The 18,384-nt window shown below is 41.1% G+C and overlaps 1 protein-coding gene and 1 long non-coding RNA gene across 8 annotated transcripts in view; both read left to right on the forward strand.

Annotated features, from left to right (window-relative positions):
* Positions 1–8,751: 8,751 nt before the first annotated feature.
* Positions 8,752–15,946, forward strand: LOC131406007 (uncharacterized). The gene is made up of 3 exons (XR_009220043.1): positions 8,752–9,545; positions 13,738–14,295; positions 14,835–15,946. It is a non-coding gene; the product is annotated as an uncharacterized LOC131406007 (long non-coding RNA).
* Positions 15,947–17,172: 1,226 nt separating this feature from the next.
* TMEM62 (transmembrane protein 62) overlaps positions 17,173–18,384 on the forward strand; it is a 33,913-nt gene continuing 32,701 nt past the window's right edge. For 2 of the 7 annotated variants that reach the window (XM_058541383.1, XM_058541386.1), the window contains exons 1-2: positions 17,173–17,861; positions 18,120–18,231. In XM_058541383.1, coding sequence (XP_058397366.1) covers positions 17,682–17,861; positions 18,120–18,231 — 292 coding nt within the window. In that variant the 5' untranslated portion in view covers positions 17,173–17,681. Of the gene's footprint in view, positions 17,862–17,895; positions 17,913–18,119; positions 18,232–18,384 lie in introns of those variants that run through there. The other 5 variants (XM_058541384.1, XM_058541381.1, XM_058541385.1 and 2 more) reach the window with 5 other exon arrangements.

The raw sequence follows: 18,384 nt of genomic DNA on the forward strand, positions 1-18,384 counted from the left end.
TGGCCCGGGTTCGGGTCCCGGGCGCGCACCGACGCACTGCTTCTCTGGCCATGCTGGGGCCGGGTCCCACATGCAGCAGCTAGAGGGATGTGCAGCTGTGACATGCAGCTATCTACTGGGGCTTTGGGGGAAAAATTAAAAAAAAAAAAATTAAATTAGATTTTTGGGCCAGAGTGCTTCCATAGCAGTCTGCATCTCCAAAAGCTTCTTCTCTTTTTTTTTTTCCCCCTTCAGTCTTAGGAATCAGGGATGGTTTAGATAAGAGTTCCTGGAGAGGTTACAAGCCTTTTGAGCTAAACAGGGGAGGTTAGTTGCTTATCAAAAGAGTGACATACCCATCCAATTACATTATCCTTAATTTGCTTCTTTCTCTCTGAGTACATAGTTTTATTTTAGCTTAGTGGGGGGGGAAGCCTAGAAAAAAATTCTTTTCAGGCTTTGGATATCAGCTTCCAATTTGGCCAAATTTCTGATCAGTTACTAAATCCTATCATATCTCTTGTCAGGTTTCAGCCAGGACAAATAGTAAATATTTCTGGCAGTATTAACTCCATTAATTTCAAATTTTATCTTCCCTTTGACTGTTTAAGGGAATAACGTAGCAGTTTATCAGAAAATCTCTCAGAGTCTCATTAACTCTGGGAGAGGCCCATATGGGGATCTTTCTTTGAAGGTAGATATGAGGGTGTCTGTAAAGCCATTAACTTAATGGACTTTTGTACAGTCTTTTAGGTACCTCTTATATCTTAACTTTCATTAGCTTTTTGCAATGAATCTTTCAATAAGGCTATTTTGGAATTTTGAAGACTTTGCTTTTAAGTGCACTTCCTAAATTATCTTCTCTGATTGGAACATTCCTTCTAATGGTCGATGTAATTCCCCTGAGGCTGGCAGCAGTTTGGTAGGACCCTAGCCACAAATGGAGTTTAAACCCCCATTTCTTCGCAGCCATATCTGGCTACAAATGGGGTGCGAGCCACATTTCTGTCCGACCATATTTTGGCCCCCAACCTGACAGTTACCAAACCAAGTTCTCAGAACATGAAACAAGCTTAGTAAGATTTTGCTGTTCTTTGTAAATATTTATAGCTTCTGGGACTGTAGTTTTTTTTGGTTTGTTTTTTTTCTGAGGAAGATTTGCCCTGAGCTAACATCTGTTGCCCATCTTCCTCTTTTTGCTTGAGGAAGATTCACCCCGAGCTAACATCTATGCCAGTGTTCCTCTATTTTGTATGTAAGTTGCTGCTACAGCATGGCTGCCAACAAGTGGTATAGGTCCATGCCTGGGAACCAAACCTGGGCTGCCGAAGCGGAGCACACTGAACTTAACCACTAGGCCACAGGGCTGGCCCCCTGGGACCATAGTTTTTAAGGAGGTGTGCTGGAAGGTGGCATGCTTGACTCAAATTAAAGATAGCATTCAATTTGTCTGGTCTGCTGTACTCAAATCTAGTGCAGAAAAAGACAAGTTTTAGAAGCTTTAAGGAGCTGCAAAGTGGCCACTGTAATTTTAAATCATCTTTGGTATTATCAGTCCACTGAGACAAAAATTTACAAGAGGAGGGACTGTAGTTCTTAAATATAAACCCAGCGGGTATTTCCAAGGGAGGAACTTCTCAGGAACTTTTAGATGAAATTCCCGTGTTAATGCACAGTTGGACAAAGAGATACCAGTTGCAAGCCCCAGGTTGTTACCTGTGCTTCTGACCCATTAGCTACAGCTGTTTGGAAAAACAACACAAAAGAAAGAATTTGAGTACTCACCAGATAGGGAATAAACTCTTACAGACGGCAACAGCTGTGAACTGCTGTGAGCTGGCTCAAACAGAGAAACCCTTCCAGATGGCAATAGCTGTGAGCTGGCTTTAAGACAGTTGTCTCCTGGTTGACTGACCCTAGACTGGGCTATTGTCCCCAGAATCCCAAAGTAAACTAATGAGCTCAACCAAAAGGGGGAGAGGTCAGAACCTGAGAGGACTTACGATTGGAAGAGCCAGCGGTCCATAGAAGTGGTGAACACGGGACTCGTGTGGGTGTCAGACTTGTTTCCAGGGGATGCCAGTCCATGAAGGTGAGATCGCTTCAGGTCCCGCTTTCTGACACCATATGTCAACTTTCAAAAACAGAATCCAGTTTAAGAGTCAAAATGTTTATTTGGGATCAAACAATTGCAATTCGGGGAGCATAGATTCAGGTAGAAACCCAATTCAGGAAGAGATCTAGTATCCCACTAGGGAGTAAAAAGTCAGGGGCTTTTAAAGGCAAAGAAGGGAGGTTTGTGTTACAAAGAATTTTTTTTTTTTTTTTGTGAGGAAGATCAGCCCTGAGCTAACATCCATGCCAATCCTCCTCTTTTTGCTGAGGAAGACGGGCTCTGAGCTAACATCTATTGCCAATCCTCCTCCTTTTTCCCCCAAAGCCCCAGTAGATAGTTGTATGTCATAGTTGCACATCCTTCTAGTTGCTGTATGTGGGACGTGGCCTCAGCGTGGCCGGAGAAGCGGTGCGTCGGTGCGTGGCCGGAGAAGCGGTGCGTCGGTGCACGGCCGGGATCCAAACTCGGGCCGTCGGTGGCGGAGCACGCACACTTAACCGCTAAGCCATGGGGCCGGCCCGTGTTACAAAGAATTTTAATTGGAGTTGGAGGCAAAAGCTAGTCTTCACTGATCGACTATTGATTCTATCTTCAGAAAGTCCACAATCCTCAGTCTTTGTGATCAGGATGTCCGTTTTCCTTCTGACTTCTCAAACAATTGCTTGTAAAACAATGGCCATTTGGGGCCAGTCCAAAGGTTTGGCCCAGTCCAAGTTTCAAGACAGCCAGGCAGTTTCTCTGGAAAGGCAGCTCCAACTCCATTTTAAAATGGCTGCACTATAGTCAATTTTGACAGTTGGCTATGCCAAAATTTTCAGTAACTATTAAGAGTAAACTGTTAACTATTTTTCTTCTATGTTCACTGTAGGTTGTTTGTTAATGGATCTAGTAGTGTTTGAATATTTAGATCCCAAAATACTGCAGTTCAGATATGGGTTTTATGTTTTGAAGTTCAAAATAATTTATCTTTGAATATAATCACCTTCATGTAATAAAGTATACCTTTTTGTTCACAGCAGTTCACAGTAATTTGATGAGATAAAGGAACTTAAGGCAATAATCTGCTAACAGCTTATACTAGAGGTCAGCAAACTATGGTTACATTTTTAAATGGTTGGGAAAATGAAAAGAATAGTAACATTTTGTGACATGTGAAAGTTATTTGAAATTCAGATTTAAGTGTCCATAAATAAAGATTTATTGGAATACTGCCACTTGTCTCTGGCTGCTTTTGTGCTGCAAAAGCAGAGCTGAGTACTTGCTACAGAGACCAGATGGCCCACAAAGCTTGAAACATATGCTATCTGGCCCTTTACAGAAAAAGTTTGTCTACCCCTGTTCTAGAATACAATACAGCTCTGCTCTGAATAGAAATTTCATAGTCATACTGAGGTCAACTCTGAATATTGACCTAACCAAAATTGTGATACAGTTGTTTTGGGGGGATAGGATCTGGGAGTATGGATGAAGGTAGTTCTTGAGAGCATTTCTTGTGGTGGTTGTGAAAGAGAGCTAGTTCCTTAGTGGAAGTCAGTAGGATATCACTTAATTCTGAAGGCCCAAAATTGTCACCATTGGCAAGTCAAGAGAGATGTGAAGGTCAATAAATAACAGAAGAGTGAGCTCCAGAATTGAAAAGCTCCTCTGGAAGGTGTGAATGGGGAGCATTTAGGACCCAACATTTTCTTGGTAGTAAACACCATTTTCTTAGTCGCAAATGTGTTGAAATACTGCCTCCTTAAACTTGAATGCATGTATAGTTTTGAGTAAAATAAAAATTACATTAGAAAATAGAGCCAAGGGCCGGCCCGTGGCTTAGCGGTTAAGTGCGCGCGCTCCGCTGCTGGCAGCCTGGGTTCAGATCCTGGGCGCACACCGACGCACTGCTTCTCCGGCCATGCTGGGCCTGCGTCCCACATACAGCAACTAGAAGGCTGTGCAACTATGACATACAACTATCTACTGGGGCTTTGGGGAAAAAAAATTAAAAAAAAAAAATAAATAAAAATAAAAAAAAGAAAATAGAGCCATGAAGAGAATCAGGATATGCCCCCCCAAAATATGCCATTTTGGCATAAGGATTATTTTGAGTTGAAAGGCAACTAATAATCAACAGATACACGAAGAGTTCTCTGCCTTTATCTGCCTAAAAGCAGGGCATAAATTTCCCTTTGTGAAGGTGGCATAAATTCCTCCCTTCCTTTCCTGGACCAGGCTGAGGCGAGTGACCCTTATCACCAGAGACAGAGAGCCAGCACCAAGATGAACCTGCATGGACAAAACCTACTAAAAAAATAAGTCTTATCTTCCATTAGTTTTCCTGTATGTTTCCTAGTTACTTCCCCACAATTAAACTACCTTGAAGCCCCAAGCCCTCTTTTCTTTGTAAAGAAGGGTATAGAAGCTCCCAAGTCTAACTGCTTCTTTGAGTTACTTCTTTTTTGTGAACACCTGTGCCTGTAAAAAATATTAATAAAGTTGTATTCCTTTTCTCCTCTCAATCTGTCTCTTGTCAATTAAATTCATAGGCCTCCATTTACTGAACCCAAGAGGACAGATGAAGTTGTTCCTCCTAGTCCCTCCACACCAGATGTGTTAGTCCCATTAACAATGCAATATTCCTGAAAAGAGCTCAGGTCTCTCTTCACGTACCTCCAGTGCCTCCGTGGGGCGGGGAGGGCTATTAGTTATCCAGAGCGCCTGATTTATACCTGAATAGAGACAATATGAAGAAGTTTGGCCTCTACTGAGTCCTGCTCAGGTCCCTGATCTTCCCCTGTTGGTCCTGGCTCTGCCCCCTCTGCCCCACTTGCCTCCCATCTCCTTCCCTAAGCATTAACGTTCAACTCCAACAGTCTTTGGTGCCCGGGTATTTGGCTTGAGATACTTTAATTTGGAACTCCACCTATCTTTGTGCTGGCCACCCAGGACCACTCCCACCCCAGGCACCACTTTGGGGATCCCATTTCTCGAGCTCCAGCTCACCAGCACCAACTCCTCCCACTCTGGCATCCAGTGCTCGGCGGGTATCATCATATCATGGGTACGACAGGAGTAGCAGAGGAGAAAACTTAGCTCTGTTTACCGTCCCCACGGAAACCGCAACGTCCCCACGGAAACCGCAACCTCTCGCCGCCGAGTGGGCGGGGCTTAGAGAGGGGCGTGGCCAGCACCGGAGGGGCGGGTTCCACTTTCAGACACCCTTGCCCCCGCCAGAAGGTCAGTGAAGTTCGGGGCCCTTTGCTAGAAAGCGCACTTCCAGGAGGCGGAGCACGTTGGTGAGCACCGCGTACTGTTCCTCTTCTGGCTGGAACTCTGGGGTTATCACCGTGGGCAGGTCTTGCTCTCCAGGCCCTGATGTTTTCCACTGTTTGATGAGGGCCATCTCCTGGCTCCACAGTAGACTCTCAGAACTTGAACGTCTGCCAAAAATAATCATGGCCAGATCCCAAATTTTTGGATGATAAGATGAATTTGTTTCAGATTATGGGAAAAACAAAAAAATATATATATGTTTTTTTTTTTAAATGACTGCTTCAGAAGGTTGAGAAAACAAAAAAAAAATCATGTGCAGGCAGAACTTGGATAAATATAAAGGTAAAACTAATATATATGTACATGTATGTGTATGTTAAGTATCTAGGTTGAACTGAAGGTTTCTGTTTGTAAAAGTTGTCAAGTTATTTTTACAATTCTAATGAAATTATATCCCAACTTCCTGTTATTCTTTCATTTAAGTCTGTGATAATTCTTAGCCTTATGTTTGTTTTGTTCGTTGACTAGAGTTCCTGGATTGTCTCAGTTGGGCCTGGTATGTTCCTTGTCAAGAAATATTTCCTTCCTTTTTAACATTAGGGATTGTTTTTCATTTTGGTTAATCTTTGGTCTGTTGGAAATGTAGATATTGGGAAGCCCTTGGGCATGATTTTAAAATGGCAACAACCTGAATGTTGCAATGTTGGAACACAGGTGTAAAAATGGAACACGTTCAGAAACAAATCCCATGTACCCTCTGCAAATTTGAAAAGGCATTTATAGTAAGGAGAATATTTATTAGTTTGAGTGACAATTGTTTGTTTTGGGGTATTTGGTGGAAAAGTTAACCCAGACCTTTCAGAAGGGGGATTCTTCTTATCTTATGATTAGTTTAGAAAGCAAAACAATATAAACCTAAGCTAGTTTTGTGCTTACTAAAGGAAATATAAATTTTACAGAAGAAGCAAACAACAAAGAAAGAAAATTATAGAATGGCGCCACTGTTCTTATCTTCTGACTCAATTCCTTCTCATCTTCTGCTCCTGCTATTTACAAGGATCTCTCCCAAGAGTGCTGGTTTCTGAGCTGAGGAAAGGGGCTGGGGCCATCTGTCCTCTCAGGGAGTCTGTGGACCATGACTACCCCATATGGCGGCAGATTGTACTTGAAGAAAGAGGCGTCCATATTGAGTTGAGAAGCAGGGGTCATTGAGGTTGATAGAGTCAAAGCCAGGATGTGGAGAGGGCAGTCCCCAGTAGGAGGGGAGTTATCAGTCTTGGACTAAGGTCATTCCCCCAGCTGTAGGGGGATCAGCCCTATGTTAGAACCACGAAAGTCCTGAAAATGTGATGAGTTAGGCAGGGCTGCAGTCTTTAGCATCAGTTTTGGAAAAATCAGTCCTGGGTTTTGAGATTACATTTCTGAGGTTGGCTTGGAGACCTAGGTTTGTGGAGGTTAGCTTCTTTTTGGAGATGAGGATTTCCATACCTGGGGAGTCATTTGTGGAGTGAAACTCAGATTGCTGGTTCAAATTGAGTCAGACCGAGGTTAGGGGTCATAAATAGGCCTGGATCTTGAGTTCACTCTCAGTCCTGGATCCAAAGGCTTCTCTGTGAATTTGACTGTTCTTGGTACCTCATATATGTGGAATCATACAGTATTTGTCCTTTTGTGACTGGCTTATTTTACTGGCCTAATGACCTCAGTGTTCATCCATGTTGTAGCCTGTGTCAGAATTTCCTTGCTCTGTGATTTCTTACTTCTACAGGTGTTTCCGTTTCCTTATACAGAGCCTACCAAGGTAAAATTTTCCTCAAATTTCTGTTTTCCTAAGGAATAAAAGGAGCGCTCCTTAAAAAGCTTTAAAAATGTCTGGTACATACTGATGTTCATAGCAGCATTGTTCACAATAGCCAAAAGGTGGAAACAATCCATATGTCCATTGACAGATGAATGAATAAAGAAAATGTAGTATATTCATACAATGAAACATTATTCAGCCTTAAAAAGGAAGGAAATTGTGACACATGCTACAGCATGGATGACGCTTGAGAACATTATGTTAAGTGAAATAAGCCAGACACAAAAGGATAAATGTTATATGATTCCACTCATATGAGGTACCTAGAATAATCAAATTCACAGAGACAAAAAGTAGAATAGTGGTGACTAAGGGTTCATGGATGGGGAGGGGAGGATGAGGAGTTAATGTTTAATGGGAACAGCGTTTCAGTTTGGCATGTTAAAGAGTTCTGGAGATGGATGGTGGTGATGGTTGTACAACAATGTGAATGTACTTTTTGTGTGTGTGTGTAAGGAAGATCAGCCCTGAGCTAACATACATGCTAATCCTCTTCTTTTTGCTGAGGAAGACTGGCTCTGAGGTAACATCTATTGCCAATCCTCCTCCTTTTTTTCCCTTTTTCTCCCCAAAGCCCCAGTAGATAGTTGTATGTCATAGTTGCACATCCTTGTAGTTGCTGTATGTGGGACGTGGCCTCAGCATGGCCGGAGAAGCGGTGCCTCGGTGCGCGACCGGGATCCAAACCGGGGCCACCAGCAGCGGAGCGTGCAGCAGCGGAGCGTGCACACTTAACCGCTAAGCCACAGGGCCGGCCCAACAATGTGAATATACTTAATGCCACTGAATTATACACTTAAAAATGGTTAAGATAGTAAATTTTATGTTATATGTATTTTACCACAATTTTGAAAAATAATTTAAAAATCTTTACATATACAAAAAACTATTTTGATTACATTACTTTAGCTCTATAGAAATGACTTCACAGAACAATGATTTATTACTATATTTTTGGATTTTTTTTTAACATGATTAGTATAAGAAATAGTGATCTGAAGATAATTTCTACATCTTATGTTTGAGTCACATAGTTGAATTTATGACTGTTGATGACAATGTACATTATTTGTAAAGTGTCCAAGTGATATATTCTCCTTTGATTTTAGTTCTAGGAAAGTTTGCTTTCATGGTGAATTGCTGCTTGCTCTCTTGATGAGATAACAAGAAATCTACCTTTCTCCTTTGACTGTCAGGAACCGAGAGCCACCTTTTATGCTGATTTGTAGTGATTAGCTGATCAAACCAGTATTTCCCTGGAGACTCATTAATCATCATTAAGTAAATAAATTCGTGTTTCTGTTCACTTTGAGCACTGTGAGTGAAGCAGCTTGGTTACAATTCAGTGTCTGCAATTCAGATGGCTGGCCTTTGACTTTAAACCATGTTTCTCTGTCTAGAATGTCTTAACACTGTGTCTGGTCCTATCTATCACACAGCTTCTGGTTGTATTCTGTTTCTGGAAAATGATTCTTGTATCTTTGAAGTTCCTCCAAAGCCTCTCCAAATGCATTTTATATATGCCACATTGCCTGTGTTTTATTTTTATTTATTTATTTATTTGTTTATTTATTTATTTATTTTGTGAGGAAGATCAGCCCTGAGCTAACATCCATGCCGATCCTCCTCTTTTTGCTGAGGAAGACTGGTCCTGGGCTAACATCCGTGCCCATCTTCGTCCACTTTATGTGGGATGCCGCCACAGCATGGCCTGACAAGCAGTGTGTCGGTGTGCGCCCCGGATCCGAACCGGGGCCGCCAGCAGTGGAGCACGCGCACGTAACCATTACGCCACAGGGCCGGCCCCTGCCTATGTTTTAAATCAAATAATCTCAACCATATCTTCCAAATTTGGTTTAAAGATATCCATACAGATGTTTTCTAGTGGCATAGTGTTAGACAAAACCTATCTATTTATTTGATTACCAAACATTAATTCTTTTCATCTTCCTGTAAATTGCCTCCTTTCCCTTTGAAGGCCTAGATCCCTGCCCCTTCTCCTTTAGTCCAGAATGAGATACCTCATTTTTGCCTGACAGTCTTTGGAATTTTTCATGCTTGTGTGAATTCCTCGTGCACATGTATTAAACTGATTTTCTCCTGTTAACTTGCCTTATCTCATTTTAAATATTGTACCAGCCATGAGAACCAAGAGGGGAAGGGGGATATTTTTCCCTCCCCCTACTAGTTTTAGCATAGTCAGCAGGATACTCATTAGCTGGCAAGATCTTCTCTGGCTGGAAAAAAAACTGCCTTCTCTGGCTGGAACTGCTTTCTCCCAAGAACTGCTGCAGATGAAAAGATTCTGCGTTGTCTGACAAAGGCCAGCAAGGGGTAAGATTTCTCACTTCTTCAGCCTCCTGGAGTCTCTATCTGCGGGGTCTGGTGGAAGCAAGTGATGAGAATGTTTTTCCTCTCTCTTTCTAAATTTAGATTAGCAGGAGAAAATATTTGCGAAATTAGTTTCTTGGGTATAAGTGACTGTAGTAAAGATCTGGGACGAGTATTCTTTATTTTGTTGATCCTTTCCTTCCAGAAATGGTCTTTTATCTCCACCAGTCAGAGGATGTGTATGCATCTGGAGGACAGCCAGGTAGGCTGTGGATCAAGTTTAGGGAATCTAAAAAAAATTGGGTGAACTCTTAAGTCACCCTATTCTGTTCAAAAGGGCGGGGGACACACGTGATTTCCCGTGTTTTGGAACAGCTGTTTAAAAACAGGGCCCCTCATAGTTACTTAGGCTAACTCTGAGAGTGGAAACTTTGGATCTTGGGAAGGCTGCATCTTTTGCACTCTCCTTTGGGGACGCCTCTTGCATCCATGGTTAGCCATAAAAGGCTTATTGATTTGAGTCACTATTAAGATCCTACTCGTCAATGGCCAGATGATGGAGGCTTTAAATTGGAAAAACTTCTAAATTGAAAAAAACATTTTTAGAGAGCTCTTACATTGGTATAACAGCTAGTCATTAAGACTTGCTTAATAAGATGGAAAGACAGAAATTAGAACAAAATCAAAGTCCACTCAGACCCCTTTCTATTTGACTTCAGACATTTGCAGATATTGTAAAAATCAGGACACTGAAAGTACAATTGTCCAGCACCCAAGAAGAAAAAGGAAAAAAATAATGTATAACAACTAAACTTAGGGACTCGCTAACAAGATGAAAGAACAAAAGTTTAGACTTAAAACAAAAATCCAGCATAAAACCCCTGTCTTAAAATCCAGCCCCATCTGCCTGTTTTAGCTTCCCTTTTTCTTGTAAGATTTACAGAGAGCACTTCAGCCTAATCTCTAAGAGTTTGTGTGTTGCTCATATAAATGCTGAAAGCCAGAAAATGAATTTAGCAGAAGTACCTAGGACAGACAGTAAAGCTCGCTTTACTGGGCTCTATACTTAGGCTCTGCCAGCTTCCAGCCTTCCTATACGGTATCCTTTATGGATATATCCTAGAACTGCCTCCCAGGGAATTCATGTCCCCTGGATAAAAGCCCTTTTACCTCTACTCAATGGCCATTCTGTAATGCCCAGTTAAGAGAGAAAAATAAAATGTCACATTGTCCCTTCCTTTCCACATCTCTCCCACGGATAACTATTACCTTCTTGCTTGTCTTGTTTTGTGTCCTAAGGGCTTGGCTTAGCTTTCTGCCTGCCTGGGACATGCATCAGTTCTTTTTTTTTGGCTGTCTTTGGGAGGGACTCTGGATCTGAGAAGGTATTAACCTTTGAGGATGCCTCTTGGGTCCATGGAGTTGTTTAATACTGCCAGAGATATTTACTGTTTGTCCTGGCTAAAAACTGGCAAGATATTTAGAAGAAGTTTTTTAGTAGTTCTATGATCAAAAATTGGCCAAACTGGAAGCTGATATTCAGAGCTGATGGGAATCTTTTTATAAGCCTTCTTCCCTAAACTAAAATAAAACTATGTATACAGGGGGAAAGAAGCTTTTGGAGATGCAGACTGCTGTGGAAGCACCCTTGCCCAAAAATCTAATGTAAGGAAAATTTTAAAATGGAGGCTGTAAGATCTCTGCATCTGTTTGTGTTTATGTGTGTGTTCATATGTGTATGTTGTAAATATATGATATTTTTATACCTCAAGATGTTATTATCAGGACTAGTGCATAAGGGAGCTCTATTTAATTGGCTTAAAAACAAACAAGTGCTATATAAATTGAGTGTACTCTCAAAAATATAACAGAAACTAACTCAAATGAATTTCGGAATCACATGATCTAGGAAAAGGTTCAGTATTAAAGATGACTTAAGTTTGTTGGGCTAATTAAAATAGGCATGTCTTTAGAATTGCCAGCATTAAAAATAAAACTTTTGTTCTACCTAGGTTTACTAAAAGTCAAACAAATTCATATTTTCTCTGTTACAAAATTTGGCAGCAAAAAATAATTGACGGCTGACTTTGTCTAATGTCTCATGAAGTTTCTTGGGTAATCTAAACATAATTGTTGGGAGCAAATGATTTAGATAGATGTAAATGAGATAAGAATTTATAGAGAAACTTTTTAGCAATAATTATATTTTATAGCATGTGTACTTAAAATAGGTTCCAAAATCTCTTTGGTAGCTTGAAACTTCAGAGTTTAGCTATGTTAAATAAAATGATGGAAAATTCATTGAATATCTAGATCATTTCCAAATAAGATAAAATATTTGTCATTAATTACTAAACATAGGTTTATCTACTTTTGTCTTCTTATTACAGAGAAGCCAAAGATGTTTGGGTCGTTTAGTGCAGATGTCTTGTGCTTTATTGAAAGATTGTACTATAAAGTAGCATATGTTTCTAGAAATTATGAAAAGTATTTATATTTGCCAAGCCACAGAATGCTAATGTAAAAGACAGTTCATTATTGTTTACAGCTTTATTTTTCACTGGAAATTAAGGTTTCTAAGGGTTAAAAATTCTAATTAATATATGTAAAGGTAGTAAAATAATAAGGGAAATATCTTAATATTCAAGGAAATAAAATGTGTGTTTTCAGTAAAAAAAAAAAGGAAAGGACATGCATTTTGTTAAAAAAAAAAAGAGAGGGAAAATGTAGGACAAAATCTGAATGTAAATAAGGAAGTTATAGAAGGCTTATAAAAAAGGAACCTTGAGAAAAGAGTTTTATGCATGGTCAAGCTGGCTAAGATTGGAATGAATTTAATTAAGTAAATGAGTTTTAATATCAAAAGTAAGCTAGTGCAAAATTAGAATTTGGTTTTCTCTTTGTTGACAGTTTTCTTGAACTTTGGTCTGCTCTTGATAGAGAGATTGTGGAAGGTTTTTCTTTACTTTTAAGTAGTCTGCCTAAAAAGCAGGGATTTTATTTTTATCAAAATAATTTCCAGGGCTGGCCCAGTGGTGCAATGGTTAAGTGCGCACGCTCCGCTGCTGCAGCCCAGGGTTCACAGGTTCGGATCCTGGGCACACACCGACGCACCGCTTGCTAAGCCATGCTGTGGCGGCGTCCCATATAAAGTAGAGGAGAATGGGCACGGATGTTAGCGCAGGGCCAGTCTTCCTCAAGAAAAAAGGGGAGGATTGGCATCGGATGTTAGCTCAGGGCTGGTCCACCTCACAAAAAATAAAAATAATAATAATAATTTCCTGTGTTCAAAAAGCTGAGATCTCTCTGGTTTTTTTCCAACTGTTTTAACTTTCTGTGTTTGCTTTTAACATCTTCTGTTGTCACTCTGGTTAAATAGATAATTAAGTATTGTTTCATATTAATCTGTGATCCTATTTAGTCAAGTATCCAAACCTTTGATATCTTTAACAAACTTCCCAAAATCAAATTCTAAAAATGAAGTCTTTTTTTTTTTTTTTTTTGGTGAGGAAGATTAGCCCTGAGCTAACATCTGTTGCCAATCCTCCTCTTTTTGCTGAGGAAGATTGGCCCTGGGCTAACATCTGTGTCCATCTTCCTCTACTTTATATGTGAGATGCATGCCACAGCATGGCTTGATAAGCAGTGCATAGGTCTGTGCCTGGGATCTGAACCTGTGAATCCTGGGCCACTGAAGGGGAGCACGCAAAGTTAACCACTATGCCACTGGGCTAGCCCCAAAATGAAGTCTTTTTGACCTGGAAGAAACTTTGGGATTTTTCCAGAGGGCCCCTGGAACATTCCAAAGTTTTGTTAAACTAATTAGGTTTGTTTGCTTTGTTAACTTGCATGGAAAGCATTGTCAAATAAGTGATGATAAACCTTCTTAAGTTATATTGCATGGGTGAATGTTATTAATATGTGTCTAAAAATTATATGAAATGCCTAACAATCTAATATGTCCTGGTATAATGTTATCAGTCATAATTCTAGTTATCTTAAAATGTTGTGTGTCAGAAATAACCAAATTTCCTTGTCAATTGCATTGTAATCAGATCTTTAACCATGCCACTTTAAGTCTTTTGTCAATTACAGACAGTTGTTGTTTTACTCTGATGCTTTTGCAAATGTTTCATCTTTAGGGGGATTCATGGAAAGGATTCCGATACTTAACACATTTCTGATAAAATTTCAGATCATAAAACTGAGCTGGGTGAAAAATGACAGAACTCTAATAAACATGGCATCATAAAACTGCTAACACAAGATCAAGAATTGATTACATGGAACTGAATGAACTGATGATGATGATTATAATTTTTATGACTTTTTGTTTGAAACATTGCTGATTTTTTAAACCTTTTTCTCTTTTCTTCTAAGCTGTCTATAACTAACAACAATTTGGTAAATTATACCTTTGTAAGCAGAATTGAAACATTTATCTTTTTCTTGTTACCTGATCCCTCCAGAGTTTGGAAACTCTTAGTGAGTGAGTATTCTTATTTTCATGGCAATATAGTTATTTACATAAGTTCAATAAGAATCTGTTCTCCTTATAATAGGACACAATTGGAAACATTAGTTATATTACCAAGGCTTTGACTGGAATGTCATATTTGAGAGAGACATGCGTAGACTCAGATATGACCAAACAGCTTTAAGGAACTGAGGAACTTTATGGAGCCAAGTAAAGCCCCTTGGAAAAACAGCCTGATACCTTGCTTGCTTCCAGGGTTTTCAGCAGCCTATCTAGGTGAGTAAAGAAGGTCACTTCCTAGGAGGTGGAAAAATCTCAGGATATTTTAGGGTCCTCAAGAAGAGAGGAATTCATCCAAATCTATCGGTATGGCAGGTGGAGTCTGATGACAAGTCCTTGGCATGGCTTTCCCAGTCTTGAGAGGCCTTTCAAAGTCCAATCTGTGATGCCTCATGAAAAGTGCCATCAAAGCAGATTTAAAAGAGCCTCTATGACCAATCACTATTCTTGCTATACTTATGCAGACAGGCCAAGTTTATTGAAATTAGACTTATTTTGCTAAGAAATTAGTCTTAATTTGGCTATCTTTGGTAGAAATTAGGGTGGTTTTAGAGAGAAAAATTATGTTTCAGTAGAAACTATACTACACACTTGGGACATTAGATTCCAGTTGTATTAATTGTCTTTGGGGTTTTATTTGCCACCTGTAAACTGGACTAGATCCTGAATTCTTCTAGTTTCCTCAAATTTTTGGCTACAGCTCTCCAATCTAATGCTTCTATTTTTTCTCCCACTTTTGAATTGGAATCTTTAAGAACTAAAGCTGCCCTTTTCCTGAAGCCCTGCAAACTGAAGCTGAACAACTTGATATAAACTTAAGGGAGATCACCACAATAGCCCATGTTTAGACAATTTTCGTGCTTGTTGCTGTGTAAGCCACTGGGAATGTTACTTATACACCCAATGACATCATCAGAGACATTTCCAACTGCAAAAGATGCTTCAACCCTGACATCCAGAAATCTTGGCTGGCTGTCTTCTGGGCTCAGAAACTGGTTTATAATTTGCTCCAACCATTAACTTTTGTTTTTCTTTTGTTTCCATACAAATGCCTCTTATTGAATACCTGATTGCTTGCTTGCACAATATTTTGGGAGCCCACCTCCATCACCACTTCCTGAGATGAATTTAACTGGGCTGACCTGTTGTCACGACTAAGACTGTTTCATTGAGATGGAGCAATCTATCAATTTAGCTCCTGGATTACGAAACTTCTTGTTTGAAGTTTCAAAAGGGGTACTTTACAAAGGGGAACAAAATGTGCCACCCCAAAATGTGTCTCTTTAACTTGAGGACTATTTTTGGGCTGATTATTTTTAAGAACTAAAGACTCGAGAAGAAACTCTCATCTTCCCCTTAACTGCCTAAAAGAACATAAGATAAAAGGCCTGTTCCAGAGACAACCCACCAGCTGGGAGAAAATATTTGCAAAACATATCTCTGACAAGGGGTTAATCTCCATAATATATAAAGAACTCACACAACTGAACAACAAAAAACAAACAACCCGATCAAAAAATGGGCAGAGGAAATGAACAGACACTTCTCCAAAGAAGATATACAGATGACCAATAGGCACATGAAAAGATGTTCAGCATCACTAATCATCAGGGAAATGCAAATCAAAACAACACTAAGATATCACCTCACGCCTGTTAGAATGGCTATAATCACCAAGACAAAAAACAACAAATGTTGGAGAGGATGTGGAGAAACAGGAACCCTCATACATAGCTGGTGGGAATGCAAACTGGTACAGCCTCTATGGAAAATGGTATGGAGATTCCTCAAAGAATTAAAAATAGAAATACCCTATGATCCAGCTATCCCACTACTGGGAATGTTTCCAATGAACTGAAATCAACAATCCAAAGAGGCTTATGCACCCTTATGTTCATTGCAGCATTATTCACCATAGCCAAGAAGTGGAAGCAACCTAAGTGTCCCTCGACTGACGATTGGATCAAGATGTGGTATATATATACAATGGAATACTACTCAGCCATAAAAAAAGACAAAATCGTCCCATTTGCAACAACATGGATGGGGCTGGAGTGTATTATGTTAAGTGAATTAAGCCAGAAAGAGAAAGACAAACACTGTATGATCTCGCTCATATGTGGAATATAAACCAACACATGGACAGAGAAAACTGTATTGTGGTTACCAGGAGCAGTGGGGGCAGGGGGTGGGCACAAGAGGTGAAGGGAGACGTATATATGGTGATGGACAAACTAAAATGTACAACTCAAAATTTCACAATGTTATAAACTATTAAAACATCAAAAAAAAAAAAAAAGTGCCTGTTCCAGAAGGAGCTATCACCACAGATTACTATAGTATAATATGAACTAAGTGTGGTAGACAGGGAGAAACCTAGCAAGTTTTCATTTGATCAAAGTCCTCTCTGTGTCCCATTATTTCTAGATGGCCCAACAAACATTTGTTTACCAAACATTAACTCTGTCTTCCTGTAAATTGCCTTCTTTCCTTTTGAAGGCCCAGACCCCTGCCCCCTTCCCCTTAGTCGAGAATGACATATATACCTCATTTTTGCCTGACAGTCTTTGGAGTTTTCCATGCTTATGTGAATTCCCCACGCACAGGTATTAAACTTTGATTTTCTCTTGTTAACTATTGGGCCAGCCATAAGAACCAAGAGAGGAAGGCGGGCAATTTTCCCTTCCCCTACACATTCCAAAGGTATTCAAAAAGTATTTAATGAATTTAAATTGGCATAACTCCAATGCTGGCAACATACCCCAAGAAAATAACTCAAAAGAGGGGTTAAAAAAAAGATGCTATTTGTAAAATGCTATTTTTATGTAAACATAAAAATGTTTACTCAGAACAGCAATAAGTTTATTCAGAATGTTTGTTCAAAACATGTTTATTCAAAAATGTTTATTCAGAACATGATAAACAATCCAAAAGTTCAATAAAGGAAGGGCTAGATAAATTAAGGGCAGTGCCCGAATCTAATTCTTCTCTGCCTGGCCCATAGAAAGTATTTAAAATTTATTGAATCAATGGTATACCACCATACTGGAATATTATGTAACAAAGTGCATATGAAATCACGTTTAGGAAAAAATAACTTTCACAAAACATACGTATCACAATAACCTTTGGAAGCACGTTGTTAATAACCAGAAGGGGCCAGAGAAAGCCTCCTGTCACATTTGTACAGCAATTTAAAAGGCGTCCTCATCCATACTTGGACTCGCACAACCCTGTGAAGCACCCACAGGAGAAACCCGACCCACCGAGCTCAGGAATGATTGACTAAGGCGGAGTCAGGACTCTAGCTTCCGCCTCCCGGTCCAGGGCTCCTACCCCGGCACCCCTTGGCAACCGTGATTGGCGTTGGGGCTCTGGGTTTCCTTTTCTTCATCCTCATTACATTTGCAAACCCAGCCCAGACACGCAGGCGGGCGGCAAGGGGGAAGTACGCGGAGAGGCGCAGGTGCCGGCGGCGGCGGACAAGCGCGGCGCCGTAAGCCCGGCGACCATAGAGTCCGGAAGTGCGGCCAGAGCAGCTCCCGGGGGGCGCCGCCAGGTCACTAGTCAGGACCAGCGAGGGCCGCGCCCGGGCAGGCAGGATGGCTGCAGTGCTGGCCGTCAAGGTGGTCGCGGGGCTGGCGGCCGCGGCGCTCGCGGCAGTGCTCTTGGAGCACTACGGTCTGGCTGGCCCGCCCTCGCCGCTGCCCCAGCTCCGCGCCCGCCGGAGCCGGCACCCCGCGCCGGGCCCCGAGGCCAGCAACATCTTCTGGGGTCTGCAGGTGATGCAGTGGGAGCCGGGCGGGGGAGTGGGTGCAGAGCTCCAGGACGCGGTGAGACGCGGGCAGTTTCTGCGGGGGCGTCACTCGCCCCTGTTAGGGCCCCAAACTCCAGCTGGGAGGCTCGATTCTTTACTGGGGGTTCGTTGATGCACTGCATCTTTGCATTTTCGTTCTGCCTTGAGAGAGCGTCTGGGTCGCCTCTCTCCGTGCTGCCTGTTTCTGACTCAGATATCTCTGTTTAATACCTGCTTTCGGCAGATATCCGACATTCACCTGAGCAGGTTTCGCGATCCAGGCAGAGCTGTAGACTTAGAGAAGTTCTGTTCTGAAACAATTGACATCATTCAACCAGCTCTCGTCCTAGCAACAGGTAGGGAGGATTGCCGTGCTGTCGTGTTGTTCTGTGGTCTGGATGGTAGAATGCTAGCCAGGGCTGCAGCTTTTCACCCAGGGGACGTTGGGAACACTGTAGCCACAGCCCCGGGTGAGTCCTAGAGGAGATGGGACATTATAATTCCCTTTG

Source organism: Diceros bicornis, chromosome 5 (genome assembly GCF_020826845.1).
Source record: "Diceros bicornis minor isolate mBicDic1 chromosome 5, mDicBic1.mat.cur, whole genome shotgun sequence".
In the NCBI taxonomy this organism is placed as follows: domain Eukaryota; kingdom Metazoa; phylum Chordata; class Mammalia; order Perissodactyla; family Rhinocerotidae; genus Diceros; species Diceros bicornis.